This window comes from Haliaeetus leucocephalus, unplaced genomic scaffold, assembly GCF_000737465.1.
Source record: "Haliaeetus leucocephalus isolate CR32 unplaced genomic scaffold, Haliaeetus_leucocephalus-4.0 Scaffold256, whole genome shotgun sequence".
Classification (NCBI taxonomy): Eukaryota; Metazoa; Chordata; class Aves; order Accipitriformes; family Accipitridae; genus Haliaeetus; species Haliaeetus leucocephalus.
In genome coordinates, this window is record NW_010972692.1 from 131574 (window position 1) to 159217 (window position 27644).

At 36.8% G+C, this 27644-nt stretch overlaps 1 protein-coding gene across 2 annotated transcripts; it reads right to left on the minus strand.

Moving 5' to 3' along the window:
- Positions 1-27638, minus strand: GOPC (golgi-associated PDZ and coiled-coil motif containing). 2 transcript variants are annotated; one of them, XM_010568774.1, is made up of 9 exons: positions 27421-27638; positions 13670-13834; positions 11165-11188; positions 7256-7431; positions 6806-6971; positions 5462-5557; positions 4499-4663; positions 3634-3814; positions 1-3112 (listed from the first exon to the last, which is right to left on the minus strand). In XM_010568774.1, the coding sequence occupies exons 1-9, from the start codon at positions 27616-27618 to the stop codon at positions 2994-2996; spliced, it is 1290 nt and encodes a 429-aa protein (XP_010567076.1). In that variant the 5' UTR covers positions 27619-27638; the 3' UTR covers positions 1-2993. The 2 variants fall into 2 exon arrangements, with proteins under 2 accessions (XP_010567076.1, XP_010567077.1); XM_010568775.1 differs by lacking the exon at positions 11165-11188.
- Between the last annotated feature and the right edge of the window lie 6 nt (positions 27639-27644).

Genomic DNA, 27644 nt, shown 5'->3' on the forward strand with positions numbered 1-27644 from the left:
TTTGATCAGAGTTAAATTTATTGCCATAAAGCGCTTTCCTTAACTTACATGCTTTTAATTAACATTGGTCCCAGACACCAACAAACACTGTCCACCTTTAGCTTAAAATACAATTGTCTCACTGAAGATCTTTTTTTAATAGGCAAGGAATTATCTACTCCAAAAAAATCGCAAAATTCTCTTTAGAATATTATTTTATTTTTTTTAAGTAAAAATATATATACACACACAAGTAAACCATTTTACACTTTAAAAAATAAAAATGAAGTCGGAATACTGACTTTCCTTGGAAATTCTTCTAAGTCTAATTCATTCAGCCTCTGGGATCAGCAGGACTGAGTCTTCCAGTTACTGACAAAGGGGAGAATACAGATTTGTCTACTGAATCTGGAAATGTCAACTTGCAAAACTTTTCTCAGTTTAAATATTAATCTCTAAGCATCTCAGTATGACTACAATAAACCAGTACGTTAAATCAGCTGGTAGGAAGTATGGAGTACATGGAGACAGACTGTAGTGTCTGAGCAAAATCCTCCCATTCAGGGCTTTCTAAACAAAGATTATAAAAACTGCAGGGAAGGAAATCTGGTGATAATTTACTGCTACCTGATTTGTCTACGCCTAGTCATTTTCCTCAGCAATTGTTCCTTCTGTTGATCTCATATACAGATTAAAAATAGACAAGGTAAGAGAAGAGAAACGGTCCAGCAACTTCCAGAAGATGAAGAAAGGAGCACAGCATCATGAGAAACTGGTGGACAAGGAACGTTAGGAAAACATTCTCCCACTTCAGGCTAAAACTGATCAAAAGCATTAAGTGGAAAATAAGGTGTGCCAAGAAGTAAGGAAGAACAAATAGATTAAAAATGTTACCTTTCCCTCAAATAAAGGGAAACCATAGGCAAATTTAATGCCTTTTTTAAAAGTTACTAGACTAGTTGGACAAGTCTCATTTCTTACAACTGCAGCAAGATTTCGTATAGCAGTGATTTTCAAAGACAAGCTGATTACTTTGAACTATCCTTTCTGACAGAGAGGACATTGAGTGTTCCAGGCCACAGACAGTTTCAGAGTGCACTCTGCTTGAGTAACTGTGGGAAAAACACACATCGGGATGCAAAGTTACGGCAGTGGATTCATCTGCTAACATGCAGCCCATGTGCCCTCAAGTTTCTGAAGCTTCAGAAAAAGAAACATGCCTGGGGACCTGTTTCTTCTTCACACAGCTTTATTTTTAAATACTAGTTTCTGTTTGGTGAAAACTGTACAGCTTTGACTATTTTAAAAACCTTCTACAGTATGCTGTATGACAAAGACTATTATAAAAAATGAACCAAATAATGTTATTCCACTGAGTAAGTGGAACTCACGCCCACACGCACACACACACAAAACGATTGTGTAAATAGCGAAGTTAAGGGATTTATAAATAGCAAAATCTTTGAATAAAGTATATACATTTTTAGGCTTTCTCTATAAACATATATATATATAGTGCTCCTAGGAGAGACAAGTAACTGTGTTCTACATCACAATTTAGAACATAAGAGTATGTTCTCTAAAGGCCTTTGCAGTTTTTTCTTATGTATGTACATCCTACACAGTAACACTTGCAAAGATGTCTTTTCACATTAGTTCCTCTCTCGATGTACAAAATCTTATCTTTTCACATTACAGTTCACCAGCCTGCAGAGCACTGAACAGGAAAGCTGGCACTGCATGCTGAAATAATAAATGCAATTACAATGTAGAGCTTGCATGTGGAGAGGGCTGCACTTCACCAAAAGATCTACAAATGGAATATGAGAAACTGGCCAAGAAACCATCCTCAACGTTCCCATTTGCAGCCATGCTGTGGGCCTTTAGATGTACACCAATCAAAAGCTATTTTAAGATACACTGCTCTTAAAAAAGGAGTAACATTTTGTTTCAACATTAAGACAATTATAGGTTAATACGACTGCCATAACATAACACAGATAGGGCCAGACACCGTATGATTCTGAGCACCCCCTGTAAAGTACTGTGCACTCAACTTTCACTTCTTTAACGATTATTTTAATGTGAAATGGGTATGTTCAGTACTCATCAAAAGCACTCAGCATTTCATAAGGTCAAGCTAATGATGACCAACTCAAATCACTCCACATTAGCAGTAACCGCATCCATTCAAGAATGAACACTAAATTGATGATGCTCAGAAAAAAAATACCAAAGGGTCCACATAATTGTGAGTGTTTTTTAAACTAATTTTGCTTTTAAAACCCCATAATACTGTTTAAATACCTTTGGAGCAAGTTTCAAATGGAACAATTGGCAGTGAATTCATTAAAACAATGCCAAAAATCTCACTCATAAAATGACCATGGGCTGAAGGATCACGATTAGCAAGTACTCCACTGTCCCATTTGGGTTTTGATGGTCTTTGCTCAAATAAAAGCTCTGGTTTTTACTATTCTGAGAAAAAAAAAAGCTTTCGTTTAGAAGTTACAGTTCAAAAATCCTAAATACAAAACTCATGGATGCAATGGCACAATTCCCCCCCTCATCCTTGTAGAGTTAAAGCTTGTTTCACACCAAACTGAACATCAGTCGTCCCTTTCAAACATCAAAGGGTCAAAATGAAGTTGGCCACATCTTATTCTACTTCCATGGGGACATCAATGAGATTAAAAGTTGAATGTATTGAGGTTATCCTTTTTAGAAATCCCATGCTTTGGTGCTTATTATTAAAAAGAAAATTCATTTCACATGCCATGTGTTAGATAACTACTGTGTGTCACGCAAAAGACAGTTTTCCACATTTAGAATTGCTCACAATGAAGCCCTGAGGTAACCGCCTTTTTTCCAGGCAACAGTAATACAGTTCCCTTTGACATTTAATCATCCTTTTACAACCTACACTAGTATATGCAACTTGGAGCAGTCAATATTGATTATCAATTGTTCCCAAAGATGGGATCTGTCCACTTGAATTGTTTGTTTGTTTGTTTTTACGATAAAGACTCAGCAGAACGGGCTAATTTGGGTGCAGTGTCTTCTAATGGAGCTTCAACTGAATTCCCCAGGTCTCCATTTTCATGTCCATCAATACTTGGCTTCTTATCAAACACTGCAAGTTAAAAAGAAAGTTTATTTAAGGAAGAGAAGTAATCTTGGGAAGGACAGATCAGTGAGCCTTATTTCAGAAACTGGGAAGTGTGCTGAATGACTACTAAAATAAGAGCTAATAGGTTTTTAGCAGAACATAGTTCCTGTTTTCCTGTCATACTGTTTCTATACCTCTCTGACCTAAAAAATTTATTTGAAGAAGCCAACAACAGAAAGTGTTAAGGGGAATTAATTACTCTTAGACCAGAGTCAGGAAAAGGTAAGAATAAATTTGAATTTCAACCTTTGGGAAAAGGCGATCACAAAAAAAATCCCACAAATTAATTCAGTGAATTCAGTAGTATCTAAGTAAACCAGGCCAGTAAGTGAGGGACCAACCAAAAGAGCTGACAGCTTACTAGTAGGTTAATTGAATTAACAGTAGATTAATTTTACAATGAATATAAAGCCAGTGTTTTCCAGAAATTGGTTTGCATATTGAGACTTCAGAATTAAACTGCATATAACATATTTTAGGTTTACCTTGTGAGGGTTTGACATCCACATTTGCATCTTTCCTATTAGAACTTGAGTTTGCACCTTCTTCCAATTCGTCAAGATATAAACGATAACGGTGTCCACTCTCATCCTCATATTCTACATTTTCATCATCCGAATCAACTTCCGGAGCAACGTACACTACTTCAAATTCAATCTCGCCTCTCTAAAATGCAACGAAAATTATAAATTTACTTACTACTGCACAGCTACGTAACAGGATTACCAAGATGGGCTAGGTTACTAAAACAAATACATTTTACTGTTGTAAACACATTTACAGTTGTGTTGAATATTTTGGATATGCATTTGAATTAAGTTTTTACTGACTAAAGAAGTACAGCTCCATAGCTAGGATTTACCAAAGTTACCTGAATTTCTTAGTTATATGCCAATACATTTCAAACAGTGACTTCTAATGAGTAAGTTTTTTGATAAATTAAGTGCACCTGTTAACTGTCTGAAAACAGGAAGCAAGGCAGGAAGAAGAGTATAGACCACAAAGCATATGAGAAACATTATTTGACTGGAGCTGTCCAGCCGTAAAATAATAAAATGTAGGTCAATAAGTAATTATTTCTGGGGGGCAACGTAACAAGCTGATTTCCATCAGCCTTACTGAAGAATCATTAGCCAATACATGGGTTTAACTGAACCAGTACTGACCCGGCAATTTTCTCCTTAAATTGCAAGACGTAAGAGGATTAAGTGTAAGGTGATACAGCTTCAGGAATCACTGTATCTTAGCATAACACCGTACTTAACAGAAAACATTAAAATTCAAGGTCATTCAACAGACAGAACACAGGAAGCACCTAAATGTGCCTATGGATAACAGGTTGCAACTGACCTGTTGGGAAAGAATAGTTACAGCTTCTTTATGTTTGGCATCTCTTAGATTAACTCCATTTACTGCCAGAATAGCATCACCAACATGCAGTCCTCCACATCGATCAGCAGGTTGTCCAGGATGGATTTCAGAGATCAATATTGGTACACCATGCTCCTTCCCACCCTATTAAAAACAAACAAACAAACAAACAAAGTAGATTTCAAATTAACTGAGATGTCCATTAGCATAAAATTCACATTCTGGTAGTTGCTCTTGAAGCACTTATTTCAACTGTTATTACAGAAAATTAGAAAGCATGCTTCAGACAAAAAGAATGCTTAAGAAGAATGCATGAGATTCTTGCCTTAGTTCTTCTCCCCACAAAAGAATGGATAAATTTCAAATATATACTCAAACTGACAAAGGAGACAATTCTGAATAATAATAGAAGTATAAAATCATACACAAGCTGATGAGACAACATCAAAACCTCATTAAAAAAGCATATCAGGCACCATATTGATGTGCAAGAAACAGTATTCATATTTGGAATAAAAGTATAATAGTCAGAATTTTCAAAATTCATTGTAAAAAGTTAATACAGCTTTTGTTAGGTGTAAGATGCCAGTACTGATACTTTAAAAGTTACAATCACAACAGCTAAGCTTTGGAAATTAGTTCTCAGATTGTTTCCGCTCTTCTGCAGACTTACCACACCTGAAATTCACCACTAGGTAATCTGCTAAAGTGTCTATACCCTAAACATAAGTTGAAATCATAAATTTTACATAAAGTAGCAGTTATCTACTTCCTAATCTACCAAAATGAGTTTTCAAGTTCTATGACCACAGCTATGGATTTGCGTATAGTTTTTTTCATGTGTTCTAACAATACATTCACTGATCCACATATTTTAGAAAAGTACAAATACAAATTTAAATTTCTTCATCTGTGTCATAGAAAATAAATGCAAGTATTTACTGTGATTGAAATTCCTAGTCCTTCATGGTCCTCTTTAACTAGCAAAACTTTTCTGATTGGACCAACACCTTGACTCTTCTTTAAGGCATCAGGATCCTAGTTTGATAAAAAACAAACATAGCATAAATATAAATGTGTGAACCAAAAAGTGATGCATTTCTGCATTGCAGTTTTTTAAATTATATACAGGCAGTATATCAGTAACACAGTTTTAGACTAGCTCCAGGCAGGACAAACTTACAGTGCCCCTTTACAGTCAGGGTACAAAATCAGAAAACACTCCTCACTATGCACTCTTGATGAGAATAATTATTTCTATTATTTCAGTGCTGAGTGATCCACAACACAGAAGTTAAGTTCAAAAGAAAGATATTAAAAATATAAAGGGACTACATGAAGGAATGCTGATCACTGCTGAAAAGTTCTATGCCATAAACTGCAATTTAAAACTAAGAAATGATAGAAGATGTAACACAGTCCCAAGGAAGGGTATTTTATTATATTTTATTATAATAAAAACAAACCATACCAAAAGCCATTCAAGTCAAAACTAAAAGAGAGACTAAATAAATCAAGGTATTTATTTTGCTTTTGTTAAGCTGCTGTTGCCATTATGCATACCCTTAAAATCACACATACACATATTTGTCCACCAATATTTTATATGCTATCAGCAACATAAGCAGTAAGACCCATCTGACAAACTAAGGTATTTAGAACAGATCAAAGCAAAGCACTTTCCTGAAAATGCTTGGTTTTATGCACTGAACACTGGGGTGATTAACAGGTCAGGTGCCAAGTTGGGCAAGTTCTACCAAGGCTACTCACAGTGAAATGCCTTTTAAAAGTTTTATTTTTAAAAGTACCTTGGGGGGGGGGGGGGGGGGGCGGGGGGGGGGGGGGATGGAATCAATTATTTTACAGTGTCAATTTATCTGGCCTTTAAAAAAAAATTTAAAAAATTAATTTCACTTCAAACTAAACCTAAAAATGTTATTCTTGTTTTTTCTAAACAAGTTAGCTCCACATTTTGAAACCCAGGTAACAAAATTATGCTATTAAATTCGTATTTATACACACACATAGCAGAGGCTCAGTTTTCAAAAGGACTGAGTGTTCCTAGGTAAGTCAACGGAATTGTATCATCTGTCACGGTCATTTATGGGGACATGCTATCCATCACGGAACTGTCCTTCAGCATACAAAAGAATTATGTATTCAGAAGTCACATTTGAAAGAACACAATATTGAAGTGAGAACAATCACAAAAATGAAGAAATAACTCATATCTATTTTCAACAAATACTGGAAATTATGGAGAAATGGCTCATCTTTTCAACTTACATGTCCTGGTGGTGCTTGCATTGGTCGTTTTAGATCATTCCGACCTCGACAAGCTCTAATAACAGTTTTGTGACGGTGAAGGTGTATTTCTGCTTCAAGCTGATTCCAAAGCTTGTCATGAGCCGGTCCTTTCATATCTCGTCCCAGTAACTGAATCTGCTGGACCCTATGTAATGACGAAGAGAGTAAAATAACATGCTATATCACAACTGAAAAATCAATGCATTGTACAACTCATACACTTCATCTGGCTACAGCACACAGTCATGCAGCAACTAGAGCAAGTGCAAGAACTGTGGAGATTTTTATTTCTTCCTTTTGTTCAATTAACTGCAAATGTGAGACTTTTCCTACTTAGTCCTAACTTTGGACCTGCCTCAGGGGACGCAAAAGAAGAAAATAATAACAAAAAACATCTCATGCTAAGGGACATGGATTGACTTCACATACCTTCCAGCTAGTTCCTTATCTAAATACTTGGCTGCCAATCTTGCTCCATAAACCTCAGCCTGAAGCACAGCTATGTGTCTACGAAGTGCTTCATTTTCCTTCCTCAGCAACTTCACCTCTGCTTCCAGCTGAGCTTCTTTCACTTTTTCTTTCTTGTTAGCTTCAAGTTCTCTCTCCTTTACAAAAAAAAAAAAAAAGAAAAAAATTGTTGAAAAGCTTTTATCAAAGTTAGTAATGAAAGAGCACTTACTGTTTCTGCACACACAATCTGAAATTACTCTCCTGCGTACAAGACATGCATGCAGGAAAAAAAATGAAAGCAAGGACTCTGGCACTGCAGAAAGTAGTTTGCATTGCATTCTCTCCTCTGGGGAGAGGAGGCCTTGTATTCAACTTTGTGCTCCTGACATGATTTTTATCCAGCTTACAACTCCTTAGCACGAAATTCATATACTGGTTCAAACTGCATGGATGAAAATTAGTAAGAGTGCTTCTCCCTATCACAAAAAGGTGGCAAAATTTAAGTAGCCTGAATATCATCCTTACTTTTTCCTGTGTTCAAACAGGAGATTCATACAAAGAGAGAGAAGACTATTTTTAAAATAAAGAAGTAACTACAAAACCACGAAATATTTCAATTTAATATTCTTTAACTATTTTAATCTCATTTTTAATATGATGTCAAGGAAATGTTCTGTAAGTCCGTATGTCCTGAAAGTGACAAGTATTTTCATGCAAACAACCAAGAAATGTCCACCCAGGGACATTTCCAAATTAGAGTCTGAAGACCACAAAAAATAAAGCCAGAGATTCTACACATGAAGATGCCCTCCCTGACAAATTTAAGAGAAATTAGTGCAAAATAGCTTTGTTAAAAAAACCAACCAAACAAAAAACAACAAAAAACCCCTAAACCTCCAAACTAAAACCACACTTTTAGCAAGCTATCTTCCTTCCCTCTTTCCCACTCACCCCGCCACATGAAAAAAGAATTATGGAAATATAAATTACTCCCACAGTGCTCCATCCCAAATGTAGAGAAAACGCATAGTCATTACCTTTTCTAACACCCAGAGCACTGGAGTGAAAGGAATTAGTATGCTCAGATCGCTATTCTACAAAATCTACTTTAAGAAGAGCATGTTTGATGACTTGTATGTTTCATATCTTGCTTTATATCCCCTTTACAAAGTGGGGGAAAAACCCCACCGCAAACCAGGAGAACAGTGGAGACACAGGATCTATTACCATTTCCTTTTAAAAATGGCTGTCAACTGAAGTATCAATAAAAACTAAGTTGACCATAATGCATTTTTGAAGACACTTAAGAGTACCTAAAAAAAAATGTTCTTTGTACTTGTACCAACTACATTGTTAAACGAATAAAACCAGGAAGTGCTACTAAAGAAGCGATAGGACAGAAACAAAATTTTACAGAACTGGCAAGACAAATCTGTTCTCAAATTGTGAGTGTGCTTATTCACTATTCCAAGTCTGGATATAAATCCATGGATATGGTCAATATTACCACATTTGAGAAATTAAGGAAGGTTGGTCCTTCCAAAGAGAGACATTTTCACAATAGGAATATGTAAGCATTTATAGCTATTTGCCAGAAAGTCAACTCTGAACTTGATGGACTCTACTGTCTCCTTCATCTGTTAAATACTTGTATCAGGTTAGATGAATAGAGTACTTTACACATACGTACACGTTGGCCAAGAATTGCCTAGCATACTGCTCAGGAGGAGCGGCACAAAGATTGCTTGAAATTGCTGGCATTTCACTTCCTGTAATTCCCATATTGACCCAGTTTCAGATCAGGTTTGACTCCATACACATGTTAGAAAACAGGTCACACAAAGCCACTTCTGGTCTCTGCCTTTGGGTTGGGGGTTGTCTTGTGAGATGACTTCAACAAATCCCCTTCTGAACTGCAGGATCACTCCTAAGCCAAGAATTTTGACTAATCTACATTTCAAGAATAGGAGTTTCTAAAATTATACCAATTTTCTCTATTATTATGATGGTCTAGAGCTATCTTAATTCACACCTGCTGCCAGCAGCCAAAGGGCAATTACAAGAATTCAAGCGTGCCAATGCGCGGCATTGCCACTGCCACACACTTTAGCTGTACGAAGGGTCACGGTTCAGACTAACACTCGTTTTACAGTAGCAGCAGAGTCCGTATACAGATACAGTGTTCCTCTAACGCTTATGTTAGCTATGCACATATTGCTAATATTGCATCAAGGTGCTCTGAATAGTATAGGCCCCTTGTTTGTGTACGTACTCACTTTTAGAATGTCTTTTATTTGGCAAATATAAAAAGACAAAGACTAGCATTTAAGACAGACGTATGAAGATATATTATTCACACCCAAACCTCCATTTTCTTCCTCACTGGGTATTTTTATGCTTTATTTACTGAATAAAAAGTCATAAACTAAAAACTCATATCATCTTTGCCAATAATTTGTTAGAATGTACCATTCAGAATGTTTTCTGCTCAGAAAAAAGCTTTAGAGATGCATGAGTTCCTTGATGTATCTGAAATACAAGTTGGGAAAAGAATTCCAACTTCCCCCAGAAAAGTGGATTGCTGAAGTGATCCAAGATATTTGATTACACTAGCAAATGTCATATAGCACACTTCAGTGTATTTATAAGAAGTAGCCAGCTTAAAAACTCTCATCAAGAATAAAATTTTCCATCAAGTTTCTCTGAATTTCGTTTGTCATTTAAATTAAATTTAAACAGAAAGTCAAATGTTACATTTCTAAGTGGAATCACTTTTAGTCATGCATTTTAAATGTTATATCTAAAATAGGAGGAACAATGTAATCCCATAGAATTGTTTTCTTCCTATTTTCTCCATTACTATGACCATTGTTCTGTGACTGAGGTGGAAAATTACACCCAGAAGCTATTCTTCTCTGGACTGTCTCCAATAGATCACCACATGAATTAAAAAAATTAAAATGTTTGCAATACAGAATCTCTGAAGATGTACTGAAAGAACATGTCATGTTTTGAACGACTGCCAAGAGATGTGACAAGTCTCAAAAATGATTAAAAAGTTGAGGAAGTTACAGAATAGTTTCATGCCTTCTAGTGTTCATAGTATTGCTTAGGTTCTGCAAAATAGAAAAAAGTGTATCTTCTGTTAGTAGTATAAAAAAAAAACCAAAACAAAAACCACTAAACCAAAAATGCAACTGCACTGTTGAAGATCAAAGCTTGCAGTTACCAGCTATCCCATGGCTTTTCAAAAAGCAAATACTGAGTAACGATAATGAGGTACATAGCATAATAAAAGTGGAAAAGCTGTTTAAAAACCTTCCAAGTCTATCACCGTGAAAGACTGAAAGATAAGTTAGCTTTGCTTCACCTTTTCTTCTTATATATGTATTATTGTGTTTATATGTTTGGGGCTGCTTCCCAAGCCAGTAAATCATACTAAATCATGCCCACAAAAAGAATTGAGAAAAAGGAAAACAAGGAGAAGTTTACAGGATTTTTTTTTTTAAATACAACACAAAGAATACTTCATATTACATTGATAGATGTGTACAGTGTTTATGCTTTAGAAATTGTATAACACCTTAACATTTTTTGAGCTACTACCAGAACAATCTTTCAGAATGCCAAGTTGCCACATATCACCCCAAAATTAGCTGTAACAATAATAAATAAAACAAATACAGACTTAGGAAAGAGGGCACCAAAAGTAGAAAAGAAAAACTAAAATGCAAAGAAAATTCTTTCCACAGCATCTTGCCAAATGACAGGAAAAAGGAACAAGACAGATCTGTTTTGCCAGTTTCTGAGGCCAACATATATATAAGTTGTTGCACAAAACAAAAGCACTGTAAACATAAAAAAAAAAAAGGCAGTCAGCATACTTACCATTTCATCCACAGAAAGGACAGACTTAAGACAGAAGAAGAGATTTCCATAATTAGAGAAACAGGCAATAGGAACTTCAAGAAAATGCAACAACATAAATTACTTACTCCAAAAGAAATTTACCAGCAGGTTTTTTATTTTATTAGAAGGCATAAAGAACAAGCACATTGCTATAATTGTACTTAGCAGCAATTTTGGTATGTTGCAGTGAACGTTATTAAAACTCTTATTAAAAATTTTAACCTTATTGTAGTATTGAAAACAACACTTCCTCCTAAAATACCAAGAATCTTCATAAAGAATAGCAAGATAATGCAAAATGCATGAAAGCAGTTTTGAAGCTATCATAGAAAATACATTCTGTAATCTAACATCTGTTATACAGATAATAGATTTTTTTCCTTTCGGAAAGAATAACAAAATACATATTACAAGAGGGACATAAAAGGCAGGGAGAAGTAGCAAAAAGGATATGCGAACTGCAAAACTCAAGAAAAAAAATTCAACTAGGCAACTTCATACTCTTACAGAGAAAGAGTTATTGTGCGTGGACTAAGCAGATACACCACTCCTAAAAAGGGATTAGGCCTGAACTATGTGATGTTATCAATTGCTTAGCAATCTGAAACATTTAAAAATGTCTTAGTTCACCACTATATACAACTTCAGAGTTTGCAGAGTATACATTTATGCTAACACTCTACATAGAAAAGAAGAGTGGTTGTTGTTAACAAAGAAAGCAGGAAGCTAACTAGTAGAGAACTTTATTTCCCCATCACATATTCTGTTGACACAGTCCTTTGCCCCCAGAGGCTTTCTGACTGCCATGTCAACACGACAATTTTTATTTACCTAAAACTCAGACTTCCCATTTTATTGTCATTTAAGCAGCCTCAGTTTTCCTTGTTCAAGCTTCCCAGACCTTGATAGCTTTCTTTACCTAGAACAGTTTAAAGCTGAGCTTCTCTCCATTAAAACTATGAAATCCCTATAGGCAAAGTAAAGCAAACTCAGAAGATTAGCCCTGATGTTTATAAAAAAAGGAGGAACTAAATGGAATTAAGGGGACAATATCAGTCTAGGCTGATTCAACACAGATAACATCTGAAACAATGCAAGTAAAATGTATTTACTGTCACTTGTGGGAGAAAGACTGCTGTCACTAGCATGGAGATTTAAAATAGCTTTAGAAAATGTTTATAACAAGGTAAAGGAGAAACAAAAAGGTTAAAAGTATTACTCTCTATGCCACTCAGAAGTTAAGCCTCACTAATGAAATTTAGAGACCGAAATCACTCACAGTGGTGTGTTGGCTTTAAAACTTTGCTACATGTAAACCTGCAGCCTAACACTTACAAAATGCTGCTGATACTTAACTAATGCTTATTTACAGAGCCATAAAAATCATTAACGGCTCTAAAGAAACTTCAACCTGCTTAAGCTATAATTCAATACAAAATAAATTATGTGCCGACAATCCAGAAAATGTTACTCTTATGCTGAATATGCAACTACGAGGACCTAGGAACATAGCTCTAATTCAATTACAGCTTTTGGATCTGAAACAGGAAGAATTTGGGTTACTCCTGTTATTCAGTGATTAGCCTAGATTAGATAGCCTTTAAGCCTATTACTGTGTTTTATTATACGTTAATTAACAGGACAAAATAGCAGAGGAGACTAATCTAATGTTCCATCTATGTTGGGACTAGGTATTTGCAACCAACCCACAAAGCAATTTTAAAAACAGCCAGAGAGCTAGACTTTGATTTATGCCAACAGTTAGAAACCACAATCTATACAACATTACTTTACTTTTCTAATTTACAAAGTCTTAGTATTAGAGCCTGAATCTGTGCTGTGGCTAGTAACAAGGCACCCTACACTCTGGTTATCAGTCAATGCCAACTAATTGCACAGATTAATTATTGTTAACTTTTGGTGGGCTTTGTAAAGCTCTAAGTTTCTAAAAAAACCATATCATACAAAATTAACAGTGGTTTATTGAGTTCTATTACAACAGTCTGCTGCATGTAGCAATGGAGGGCACTGTAGATGCATCTGCAGCATTATTAAAGAGAAAGAATGACAACAGAGAGAGGACTGTGATGCCAGCTACCCTCTCTCTGTATGGCAAACCAATCCTATTCTGTGAAGATTTGATTGTATTTGTATATTGGAAGCTATTATCTTTTGCAACTTCTGTCTTCAGAAAAGCTTTATGAACCACCAAAATATTTTCTTATTTTACTTCAAGAAACCACTAAAAAATCGTTTATGTAAAAAGAACTTCTTAAATTCAAATTCATTATTCTGATGTTATTTATGTTATTTTTAATGGTTGCTAACAACCAACTGTAGATGTTATTTAAAAAAGAAAAAGTTAACTCTAACATTTTTTTATGTGAAAATTTGTAACCAGCTTATTCGCACCTTCCAAGGAAGAACTTCTGCCAGGAGAGGGAAAAGTATAATATAATTCTCCATTCAAGCCACCATACTCACCAGTTTTGCCTTAATAGCCCCAGAATCAACACTCTGACCGGTTTTGGCATGTAGCTGAAGTTGAACAGCATGAAGTTGCAAAAGCTGATCATGCACTTCCTTTTCCAATACTGCTTTCTCTGCCTGTGTTTCTGTCAGTTCAGACTTCAGATCAACTAACTGTGCCTGTGAAGATATAATCCATCATAGTAATTAGAGCAACGATTAAATGGGGTCATCAGAACTGTGATACATATATACATCACTTTCTGGTACATATATGCCATACACATTGTAATACAGGTAAGAGTACAGGCTGTCACAAGTTCCTCCATAGCCCAACTTAAGCACAGGATCATTTGCAGGCTTTTCTCCCCAACTGCTACAAAATTCCTTCATCCACAGACCCAGCATCAAACAACCATACTGCTGAAAGTAACAATAGCTGAGTTTTTCTTCATGCAGACAATGGCATGTGATGCTGATGTCCACTCCAAAACAGGACAATGGCATTAAACCTATGTAGGATTTACAACCATAGCAATGGAAATAAAATTTAAAACTTTAAGATTACTAAATCTTATTAAAAAAAATTGATCAAAGTAAAATGAGAATTATTAATGGAACGCTGAAATCAAATAACCCAATTTACACTTGGTCTGTTATCAACAGCTTAACTGAAATAGTAAACGAGGTGGGCAAAGCAGAAGCCATAAATTAACATGCCCCTAAAATGCCTTTGTAGAAACCCACGAATAGTTATTAACTCTTAAAAAAGTTGTTTTGAAACATTTAAAATACAGTTTACATGTAGTGTTTATATCTGGAATAAAAGAACAAGTTCTAACATGTTTACCAAGTTACTTGTTATCCTTAAGTTCAAGTAGCATTTTATAAGAAAAGCTACATTTATATAAGCTTTAAAGCTAGTATTTGCCCAAAGATTATGATCTCTGGGGATTTTTAGGTAAATTCCCGGAGTATATTTTTGCTTCCAAAAATTTGGAAATAAAGAGCAAAATGGAAAAGCCACTAATTTTTTTAAAAAATCCTCTTATATTAAAGCAGGGTATTTTAGATATTTTAACAACATTATACTAACGTCCAAATTCACAGTGAATATCAAGTTGCAAGCCAGTGCTCACCCCATTCAACTACATAAATCACTGCTTTAAAATGTCTGTATCAGTTTTTTTTTTTAAAAAAAAAAGAAGGCAGGAAGGATTTGGCTATCAGTGGGGAGTACTTACTAGGTCTAACTTTAGGTACATAATTTAGATGGACAGTCTCCTTAAGCTTCCAACATAATTCAGACATAAGTAGGCTCTTCCAGAGGTGATTCAGAGCACCTAAATTAGACCGCCATTTGATGAGATGGGTCAAGCCAATCTCCAGCTTGGTGCTGCCAAGAAGAATGATCTCCCTTCCTGCCCCTTGGCTATGCCCCCTGGCCCCACATCTCCGGGACTGGAGGGTGGGAGATGCCCTGCCCACGAGCTCTGCTGATTTCAGACTGGACTCCCCAGAAGAGAGCAGAACCACCTCTCCCTGTCCGCTTAGATGGAGCCTCAACGGATCAGGTTAGCATTTACTTTTTGTTGAAGAATGGGGCTGCATGCACTTCCACCTTCCAACTGCCAGAATGACAAAAAACTTCAATAACTGTAAACCCTCACAGAACTCTAAAGCAGAAATTGCCTTCTACAGTAAGATGATACTTAAAATACTATAAAGCCATACAATTTTAGAGAAATGGGTTACTTACAAAACCGCATTGTTCTCCCCAGTGACTAGCCACTGCTAAATTCTCTCTGCTATGGATTATCCACCCTCAAACAAAAGCAGACCCACCTCAACTAAAGTAGCAAAAGAAAATACCACCAGCGTAAGAGGTGATGGTATGGTACAGAGCAGATAACTAAGACCTTAATAATGAAGGCACAGTTTGACCCAGTCACAGTTTCACATAATTTACAACAGTATTACTTCTACTTTATTATTATTTGTTATTATTATTATTATAATAAAATGTATAATGATATTACTTTTACTTTAAAAAAAGACCACTAATGTCTTCCTCCTTTCAAACAGGTAATAACAGCTAACATACTGACTTTTATTGCTCTTTTATATACATACACACACACAAAACCTCAACATTCTAATTCAAAATGCCTGGAGAAGCAGAAAGTGGCAGAACAGATAAACTACACCAGTTTAATACTATCCAGCCTCACCTAGTAAAGAATGACATATAAGGAACAGAACAGAGTTCTGGCAAAAAAAAAAAGTTATTTCACTGTGCAAATTACAAAGCAGTGAGAATGATGGCTACCAGTTTTGCAACATGAATGATGCTCCAAAGGGATCACAAACAGACTGTCAAACTCAATTAATAACAAAAATAAACAAACAAAAGTACTCTGCATATGACCTAGGATTTAAATTCATATCCTGCTGTATTAATAAAGAGAGCAAAATAAGAAATGGTATGAGTGCACATCATGGAAGTAATCTGTTTACACATTATGAAAAGTCATAAATCTATCCCCAGGAACAGATGCAGATACAAGAGTCAAACCAAAAAGCACACACAGTAAGCTGGTTTCAAATCTTGTGATCTACTTCTGTGAAGGCTGACAAATCTTTACAGTCTTTCACAGAAGTTCTGCCTTTCTCAGCTTGGCCAGCTCACTTAATCCTCCTTTATAGTACTCTTACTAGCACTATTTTTTATCCACATTCCCTCACTTTGTTACAAAGGAATCATATGGAAAGACTACTGGAAGTTCAACAGTTCTACATTCAGTATTGGAAGGTACTCAGTAAAAACCAGAGAGGGGGCAGAGACAGCAGAGGAAATGACGAGCACAAACAAGACCTATCGGTACGGCCATTCCTTCCGAGAGCACCATTCACTGCATGAGGCAGGGGTTCTACAAAAAAAGACAGTGCCAGATGATATAATGCTTCGATTTGCATAAGCACAATGAGGATAAATTAATGTTGCACAAGCAACTGTACCAATCCTTTAATCGGCAGCTTTTTGGATGTACTCTTCAACAAGACTGTTGAAGGAGAGTTGTCAAGTATTTTGAAGATCACCTGCAATTGCTATAGAATTTGTGGCGAAGCCAGTTGGGGCAGAATTAACAAACACCCACTCACAGGAGACCATTGAGCTTCAGGGTTAGGAGAGATTAGGAAGAGCCAACAACAACAAATAGAGAACAGAAACTTCACTGGGGAGCAATAAGGGGCAGAGGTTGAAGAGAAGGTAGTATGTTTACTTTTAACCTCCTTTAACAGTAACTTGGTGATTCAGTCACTTGCTGATTCAGCCAAAAGAGGAACTCTTCTGTATTTAGGACAGCATACAACTGTGCAGATTAGCAATTATCGCGCATTAGCAAGTATCACACTGCAAAGTAACACCTTAGTTTCTCCCTGCTAACTCATTTGTGAGTCTATGCCCCAGGCAACACACAGTTAGTAGCAGGACTGGACTGTGGCTCATGGAAGTATAATTGAATCATGAAAACTTACATCTAGCCCTAGATTAATCAAGCAGATAGGACACCAGAGAGACAGAATTTGCACAGCTCTTTTTGCCTTTTATTCTGACACATGTTGGCAGGGTCAGTGCCTTTTTGAGATATGTTCATTTGTCTCTGACTTACTGAAGTCTCGGACACTTTTCTCAGACCAAGATCCATAACTGGAATTCAGTGCCAATGGCAATGGGAAGTGCCTGGTCTGGGCCTTACAATGGAAGCCAAAACTTACTGAAATCAACCAGAAAATAACCAAATTTTTTCTTTATTAAAGAAAGTCAGGCCTCTTGTTTCAATGCTTCACTTTTCCCACCTCTCTTGTCATGGGCAACGATCACTAACTTTTCCTGAAGTGTTCTGAGAAATGCCTCAGTTCAACACTGGCTGCTGAGAGCTCTGAGAAGTTACGCGAGTCAGCATGGAAAAGACTCCAAAAAAAAAAAACCAACCAGCATTACTGACAGAATCACTTCTTTTTCTAAAGTACCTCATTCAAGCTTGTTCTCCAATTTATCAGTAATTATCAGACACATCACTGTTAATTTCTTTGTGTTTACTGTCCCAATTACAATCCATACACTGTCAATTATACAAGACATACTTCTTGGTTTCTTACTTTTTTTTCCTCCTTGCTGTTCTGAATAAAAAACCAAACCAACCTGAAGACCGACCTGATCTGTCTGGGGTGGGGGGAGAAAAGGTAATTCCAGAAGTCTGTTTCTTCTCTTCTTCCACAAAGTACCAGTAAACGCATGCTATTTCACAAAGATCTACTGCTTCAGATTATCACCACATTGGTCTATAATCAAGCTACTTATAAACTCTAAATAAAAGTCTACAATTTGAGTAAACTGCAGATCTTTGTCAAATTAATCAAATAGTAAAACTCAGTATTTATCTTCCAAATAATCCAACACAGTGATGATACCAGAAGAAGTTTTGAAAGGCTGAGTATTTATTCAATTTTGGGGCATATTTTGCCATTTACCAGGTACTTTGTATTTCACAGAGATCTTACAACTATCAAAATTAAAACCAAGTTTCAACTGAAATAACTCAAGAATTTATAAATTACTGGTTTTTTTTCAATAGGAGATAAAGGAAAATAAATCATGGCATTAAGCAACAGACAAATACTTATCCCACAGAGCATTCAAAAATATTATGGCAAAAATAAAAATAAGTCCCTAGGGAAAACAGTCCAGATATAATGTCCTTCTATTTTTAATCAACAGTTCTTATTTCCTGTTCAAGAAGTTATGAGTTATCAGAAAGTTGTGTTTGTTATAAAAGATCTTATGCTAAATATGTATTTTAAGCTGGCAATATAATAAACCGTCAGCTTAAATGCTGAGATTGACTGCATTTACAATCATGGAGTTCTTAAAGTCTTAACTAGTGTTTTTCATCAGGAGCCTTAGAACAAAATAGTATCATTGAGGTCTCTTCCAATTATTTTATATCATATCATGTAATTTTTTTCATATGATGGTCTGAACTCTCAGAAAAAAATATTCATTCATCCACCTGTACATTTTTCATAGAGAAGTGAGCATTAGAATAACTAACCAAAAATCATTTATTTCTATAAGATCTCAGAGCCATACTCAAAGATCCTATGCCAAATTGCACATAGTAAAGACTAAAATTGTGGACCTTGCCCTGAACAACTTGCAATGTAAATACACAAATGAAATGATGAATAAATGTACCATGAAAGAGAAGTACAAACACAGAGGTATTTGTGTATAGAACTGCACAACAGGAAGCAGACAGATGGCATGCTAAAACCACAAGTTACCACTTCTCATAACCATCACTGTTTGAATGAGGCATTAGAAGATGGCAATATTGTGACCTCTGAGATCTAAAGCATCAAAGGGAGGACACAGAGACTGAGAAAACTTGCAAAAGTGGGATGACGGTGACTAACGTACAATGTTGACAGGAAGCAATCTACTTCTCACTACTGAAAGGGAAAACAGCTGCGGCGGGGTGGGGGGCAAACAGAGATGGCATCATCAGATAAAATAATGACAATGTTTTCAGCTTTGGGAAAAGCTTTTTTGTTTTCTGAGCTATCAGTCCAATAATTTCTGCAGTACGGACAAGAGTTTTATTTGAGCCAATAGATATGGAAAAAATACCTAAGACTTACCCATTGCCCAAACATGAGGACTCAAAATAGAGCCGAACTGAATTGGAAAGCTAGGTCATAGGTCTGAATAATCCTAGGACAAGGCAGTGGCATTATTCACCACACCAAATAAAAATGAGAGGAAGACCTGAATTCCCTCAACATCAAAGTGTAATGAATGCTTTTTGAGGGTTGTAATGATGCACTTTCCGGTATATCAATTCCTAGCTCAGAAGAAGACTAAGCATAATGGACATATTAGAAAACACACAGACTTTTCAGCAAAGGAAAGCTAGATACATAGAAAAATATCCATTGTATTACCAGCCTCCAGTGACTAAAAGTCATAAGCCAAGCACTCATCAAATGCCTTTAAAATAGCAAATATTCTTTAAAGATTTTTTTTCATTTTCCTTTCATTTCAGGCCTTTAGGGTACATCTAATTCACTTGCATACCAAGACTTCTAAACTCATAAAGGTCTGAAAACTGTCTTTTTTAAATGAAAGATGATTTTTTTCCACCATATCATCTCTAGATGCCAGCAGCTAGGACTTCAAGAAACATCAAACACAAGCAGACTACCAATTAAAAAAACAAAACAAAACAAGAAAAACCCCAAACAAAAAAAACCCATCACAAAACCTGGTAACATTTCATCATTTCTATCTTAGTTTCCTAAACAAGGCAGTCTAGTACCATCATTTTTATCAGGATGTGTTATTTGTCCCTATTTCACCTTCCCTCCCTGCTGATTTGAACTTAATCCATTTTCAAGATTCAAACAAATCCATTAGAGGGGTAAAGGTGTGTATGATTAAAGTTCCTACAACAGACAAGTTTTGCGCAAAACAGCTGCTCAGTAGGAAAGAGTGATGGATTAGTGCCCTCACGGAGGGAAACGTGGGGAGAGTCAGACCTTAGCTAGTTTGTTTAATCCACCCAGAGACAAGAGCAAACGGCGCGATGGCTAGGCACCCAGTTCTGAGCTAGTGACTGTGCTGCTGCCCCTTGTCCAGCCCACTAACCAAAACCGTAGGTAGATGACAAAGCAAAGGATGCTGTGGTGTGGAAACCCAACAGATCATGGGAGAGAACTGGGGGTGCCTGAATCAGAAGGTCTTAGCGACTCGAGAAAGTGCTCGACATTTGCATTAGGACAAATCATTCCCCACAAATCAGTAGGAAGTGAGATTTCCAAGGTCCATTGATTCTGTTTCCAATAAAACACCTCCGGTATATATCTTTTTAATAGCTAATTCTACAAGAGAGGTCCCTATGAATCTTGCCATGGGATCAAACCAAAATTCATAGCCAAATAAAGTATATGACATGTTTTGACTACTTCAGCAGTGTGTCCTCACGTAATTTATGCTAGACTCCAGAAAGTTTACCAACATGTGCTTATGTATTTAAACATTCACTCCTGACTGGGACTATTAACCTTCTGATGTAAAGGCTGAAGGATCTAAGATCACACAACAGAGCAGGCTACAATGCTGCAATTACCCTGTGGCTTCTGCCCCAGTATATAGACAAAAGCGCAATGTAAATATCAAGATACAACACTAGCTTATTTGCTTAACTTTATATTTTGGGGGCATTTTTTTAAAGACAGAAATGTTGCTTAAAGGCAAAAGTAGGTTAACCCCCCCCCCCCAATTATGCCTTACAAACAATGAACTCATTATTGCTAAGTGTTCCCATAACATTACACAACTGCAAGATAGAAAACAATTTTTCAGGACATGACAGCTGTTAGCTCCTACAGCCTGAGGCCGAAACATACTCACAGACACCAGATACACAAGTGGTGTTGGTTCAACAACAAAAAAGCCTGTCGTGCACAGTTATGAACCACGCAGCCCACACACTAGTAAGTTTTCACGGGGACCCCTAACTTTGTCATCAGCCCCTAGATGTGAAGTATCTGAAACTCTTAAGTATTCTGTTTCTCTAATTGCTGGAAGAAAGGATTGTCTCTGTTATCTCACCAGTGTCACTTCACCACTTTGACTACGGCTCTCCAAAAGACAAGAACACTCTATCCTTCCTCAGTCTTCACTATTTGATTCTTCCTGCCTATTAAGCAGCATTTGCTGCAATTTCTCACAGAACCCTATTAAGTTTAATGGACTGGTTTGAATGAGAAATCATGAAACAGATCAGAGCCCTATTAATCTCACTGTGCTCCTTGCAAAACTAAACAATGTGACAGCACTGTACAAAATGTGAGTTTCTGAATAAATTATGCACTTGGGAACCATCATTTTTGTTGATAAAAAAGCCCCCGATTTCAACACAACCAAAGAATGCTTACCACTTGCCAATGATGAAAATTACTAGCCTGTTTCAAGAAATTATTTTAAAAGATTGTACTTACGAATTTTTAAATGAAATTAAAAGCCTTTATTTCATCATTATCGTGACCTCAAAACTGACATATGTGACTTAAGCTTTTAGTTAAAACTTTAAATTTCACAAAATGATCTTTATCATGTGGCTAATAACATGAACGGCAAAATTTATGACTACTGACTCCCTAAGTAAACACTACAGTAGTGTAGCTATATAAGTAGACTTAGTAAAAATGCAGCATATGAAACTGAACACACAAATTAATCATAAATTAATTTAGTCCAGCTTTAATATGTCCCATACAGAATACAAAGTACGAGACATCTACAAATTAATTGCTCCATTTCTCAGATTCCATTCTAGTCCTGACAAAACATTCAGACGACTGGTCAGCAAATTAAAAGGATGCAAAACAACATACATACTTTATCTTCTCTGCTGAAGACCATTCTGGATATGTAATTATTTGCACAATTTTCCTCCCAATGATTAAAAAATAACCTAATAATAATACATTTTAAGCATCTTAAAAGTTTGGTTTCCATTTACATAAATGGATACATCAACCAATGTTTATATGCCAGCCACTGATCTTTTTCATCTCTATCATTAAAATACCTGTTACTGCAGCAACATATTATCATTTTCACTTTGCTTTACATACTGTTTCTTGCCACTGTTTTACTTTGTATTTGACTGTATCATTCTGTTTGCACCTACTTCAGAAGCACAAACTACATTTTTTTTTTTAAATCACTGCTTGTACGCTGCTGCCAGTGTCAAATTTCTGTCTGCCTCATAAAGATTTTTTTTTCAGGTTGCCCATGCTTCTAGTTGTTTATTAAGAAGACACAAATCCATTTTTAGAAGTCATATTGGTAGTTTTATTATTGCCATTATTTTGAAAGTCATACTAGCTATGCAACATAAGAAATATAAACTCAAGTACTGGTTCCCTATCACTTACTCTTTGGCAACTCCCAACAGATGAGACAGAGAAAAGGAAAACATTTCACTACATGCTGACTGAAACTAAAGTAAGATAGTTAAACTCATATAGAATTCCAGAGCTTCTGATACAGGAAAATATGAATTAAGTAGAGGTGACCCCTTTAAAAAGGGTGTAATTATTGTGAGAGAAGTTATATGTATCAAACTAATGACAATTTAGTACAGAAGCCAACTGGAAAATCTCTGCCAACCTGTACTTCCACTTCCCGAATATCTGAAAACTGCTCACAATTTAAGATATAAAATTAGCTGGATCAAATCTCATTCAACTGATTTTCCAAAAAAACACATTCTATCTTGTACCAACAGATTTCTATTCCAGAAGAGAAGTGGTATTCCAAGTTAAAAGTGTAATTAATAAAATAACATCTCAGTAAATACTGGAAATTTTTATGACATTTGAAAAAATTAAACAATTTGCTTTTCTTATGAAGCTATTGCAACTATGCTCCCAGTTTTATAGACACGTCTGTCATGGGGCAAAGAAACATCTTGGTCTTCAACAGGTGCATTTCTCACTACAAGGCAAAGGAGAGAGGGGAAAAAATCCACACAGACCCTTGTAAGAAGATGTATGGACCTACCCTGGTTTAAAAAGTACTGCTGAACAACAAAGCAGGACTACAGTTCTGCAGCGTGCTCCATACGATGGACTTGCACACTATATGAAAAGTCACCATGCACATAAAGCCACCTACATTTAGGTTTTTTGGTTTCAGTTTGTTTGGTTGGTTTTTTAATAGGGATCTTCAGATTACCTACATAATACTACAAATGCTTTAGCTGATACAGTAACAAGTTACTTACAGAAGAATTCAGCTTATAGGAACATGTTCCTCTAAACCTGCTGATTCCAAGTCCATCAAGGACGTAAAACTACATAAGCGATTAACTTCTGAGACGTCTACTTAAATGATCTCCTTAACTTTAGCATGTACATTGGCTTAACACAACTGCCAAGACACAGAGCATGCTCTACCAGACATTCCTTTCTAGCTTGTTCATTTAAAACTACAGAATCAGACGGGCAGTCAAAGTGCCAGAGTCAAAGTCAAGCTCAGTTTTCACTGGCACATTGACCTACTTCTTTTACCCCTACAAAACTGCAATATACAGAACTTTATTTTTTAAAATGGACATTTAGACAATGTCACAGTCAGCATCATGTAATTTCTTCACCTCTAGTGATAGTCAAACAGGAAAAACAAATCCTACAAACTTCCTCTCAATTAAAAAAATCTATTGACATCTCACACACTGACTGCCAGCCTGCATCTGCTGATTTATTATGCTTTCTGGGACAGAGCATCACAAAAAATCTCCTTTAAAATGGCTGTCCTCTCCTTTTGTTCTAACAGCCCAAGGTCCTTACTGTCCTCCATCAAGATACACTTCTTCATTTGTTCATACTGAAGTGAAGCTGATCTCAGAAAAGACCGTGGCTTCTATCACCTAGCGGTTTTTTTCCTCTTTGATAAGCTACTTAATTCAACTCCGTCCTACTGTGACCAGCAGGAAAAATACAAAAACAAATCCTCCTCCCCTTTTGTTTAATTAGTTTAATTTAGGATTGCAAGTGTTATTAGCGCAGTAGCATGTTTATAACATTTCACCACCCTAAAGCACAAGTAAATTTATCTGCACTGTGCCTCTGCATGCCTCCAGGTTCCTTCTAAAAATCACTTACCCCTGAATTGCTAACTCCCTCTTTGGAAACTACCATCTTCCTGGAATACTTTTTTCACTATTCAGAAACATCCCTCATACAATATTTTACCTAGACTCATGTCTCTAGCAGTAGGTATACACCAATGATGCCAAAACATTTTTTGCACCAAAGTCCTACAGCAGGAGCTTCCATTCACCGAACCAACTAAGCTGTGCCTCTTAAAAGCAACTGTATCAATCAGAGAATGCATAATAAGGTGATAAAGTTGATATCAAGTCCGAACTGCATTTCTTTATTCTTGTCTGTAATATTATAATAAGACCCCTCACTTCTGGCCAAGGAAATGGAACCCACAAACAACAGAATTATATTCATCATTTTTATCATCAATTTGATTTTCCTTTAGGAAATAAGATCACTCATGCAGTAAGACAACAGCAGGCAAACGTAGCTGCAGGAGTAAAGTCTTAGCTTTTAACAGCCACTGACACATTCAGTCAAAGTATTATTTTAATCCAAATAAAGGCATATTTCTGAAGATGGATTTAATTTATTGGCTTGAATAAGTGTTTGTACTTAGGTAAACTATGAGTAATGACACTTTTATGAATGTGATGAAAGCTTTGCATTAAAAAGTACAAGCATGATAAAGTTACAGTTGTGAGCTATTAAGAAATTACTGCAATTTTTAAAGTTATATGAATACAGTACCCTGCATTATTAAAAAAAAGTAAATCCACTGGTCACATCCTAAACTCCCATATTAGTCTCAGTAACTTCTTTCAAAACATGTAACTGTACCCTTCATTTTGGATCCTGAGGCTTTTGGCTAGACATCTGTGCACTTAAAAAGACAAGACACTCAACAGAGCAGCTCCATCTTTTGGAGATTTTAAATGGCAGTTTTCATTTCAAGTTTATGACTCCAATAATAATGAGGTCCTAAAATTAACAACCTTCAAGACAATACTATAACCTTCTAAAGGTCTATTTGAAAGATAAAAACTCTTTTATAGGTATGAGGCCTAATACTGGTATCAGTAATAAAAATATTTCACAAAGTAAAAGACTTCTTATTCAATTCCAAAGCACTCACTCTAGATTCTCAGTATCATTTTTATCAAACAATTACTTCATGCACCTAGACATACACAATAATTGTACTGTTACAACTACTAACTGTGCTCCTTCAACTCATTTGAGATTGAGGCACAGATATTCAGTTACTTAGGTGCCCCTGATGATTTTAATTAGATACCAAAATATCTTTCAGGATCCGAGTTTTATCATTTCCTTTCAAAATATTTAAGCTTGAAACAGCTTTTCAAAGAAATATTTACCAAGCACCAACTCATTCTCTTAAAATAACCTGAAAACTCATCTGTTTTACAAGTCTGTACACAACACCCACCGTCCCCGTGTAATACACAGTAAATACTGATTTGTCTACTATAAACTCATAAATCTTATTTTACTACGCCTATACCATTAACCCTACTGCATAGGTTGATAGTATAGATACATACCCAATACTAAAATGTATATGATAGCATAGCAATATAAACACAAAGAATACCATAAACATCACTCCAGTGAGTATTCTGGTGAAATAAGGACTGCAATGAAAAAAGCTCCTAGTTTAATGAGGTCTTTGTTCTACTCTGAAATATCCTGTTCCTCTGTTAAACTCTATGGATTATTTTGCACAACATCATCTTCGTACCAGGAAGAAACCTGATTAAAACCAAAGCCAATTTACTTACTTCACTTCCTGCTGCAAGGCAGACCTCCAGAGGAGCAGGTTACTGTTTGAAAACTCTTAAATTCCTTTATTATAACAAGTATAACACAAAGTACTGAAAGAACTGAATTCTGTGGTTTACGTGTCTACTGAAGCTCTTACAAAACACATATCTTCATGGTTTTGAAGAAGTTTTTCCCCTCACTCCCATATATTTAAAAGTTAGTGGAACACACAATACAACACTAAGAAGCATGGCCTGCAAGAGATACTGAAGAAATTGGAGGGTTTTAGCCCAGGGAAAATCTAACTGAGGGAAGACACATCCAACAGTCTTCTAATATGTAACAGGCAGACAAGAGGGCAGTTAACATCCCCACCTCCTAAGGAGAAGACAAATGACATCACCTACTAAACCAAAGATGACTCAGGTTGGACAGTTATAAAATGACCATAAAGTTTGCCAGGATCTCCTTCCAGAGCGCTCCAGTTCTTGCACAAGTCACAGGACCTGCAGCCCTGCCTCTTGAGCAGCATCAGCACCAGCCAGCTTGGCTCTGACCGATGCTCCTTTCTTCCAACCCTGACTGAAATTCTGCATTAGGCATGAAGAAAACTTTCCAACAGTAAGGACAGTTATTGTTCTCCTCACAGAAGGTGCGATCTCTGTTATTAATTTTCTGACACTAAGTTTGGCAGAGCGCTACCTGGGCTGCCTCAGAGTATGAAGGGACACGAGGACCTGTCAAAGCCCATCCCCAATCCATTTTTCTGCTTCATTCACTTCTAAGCAGGAACAATGTCCTCGTTTTGACTACTGACTATAAGCTTTAAGCATCTTGACCCTATGTCTTTGTCCCATTTTTAAAAGGCTTCCCAAGTTCACGAGGGACTTAACGCAAACAGAAGACCAGTCAGCGGCATCTGTTGCTCAAGACTGCTGCTTTCAACATCAAAGACAAACTTTTTTTTTTTTTTTTTGGCACGCACCGCTTCATGCCCACGCTACAATAACCAAAACCAGAGGACCGGCACGGCCAGGCCCGAATCCCACGGGGCTGGACACAGCCTCCCAAAACGGGGGGCCAAGTTAACCCTCCCCAGCTGCTTCCAGCAAGGCGCCCGGTCAGCCGCAGGGCGCAGGAGGGGCTCTCCCCGCCACCGTGGGCAGGACACGGGCCCCCACAGCTCCCCGCGGGACGGGCCCCCACACCGGCAGGACCCCGGTGGCAGAAGCCTACCACCAGAGACAACCCCCCACCACACCGGGGGGGGGGGGTCTCTCCTCGCCCTTTCCCCTCACCTCCAGCTTGTGGTTGATCTGGGACACGGTCTGCGCCTTGTGGCAGAGCTGGGCGAAGCAGGAGCTGAGGCTGGTCATCTTCTGCCGCCCCTCGTAAGTGATGTCGGCCTGGTCGGGGTCGATCTCGCCCAACAGCAGGTCCACGTCCACGAAGGCCTTGTCGAACTCCTTCTCCAGCACCTCCAACCACCGGAACATGGACACCCCGCCGCCCGCCGCCGCCG

What these genes read in the sequence shown, in the direction of transcription:
- GOPC (XM_010568774.1), bottom strand. Translation starts at nt 27,618, where the DNA reads ATGTTCCGGTGGTTGGAGGTGCTGGAGAAGGAGTTCGACAAGGCCTTC. An exon ending in TCCTTTCTGTGGATGAAATG is followed by an intron (nt 7,432 to 11,164) that starts GTAAGTATGCTG and finishes TTTTTTGTAAAG; the next exon opens with GAGAGAGAACTTGAAGCTAA. An exon ending in GACTAGGAATTTCAATCACA is followed by an intron (nt 4,664 to 5,461) that starts GTAAATACTTGC and finishes TGTTTTTAATAG; the next exon opens with GGTGGGAAGGAGCATGGTGT.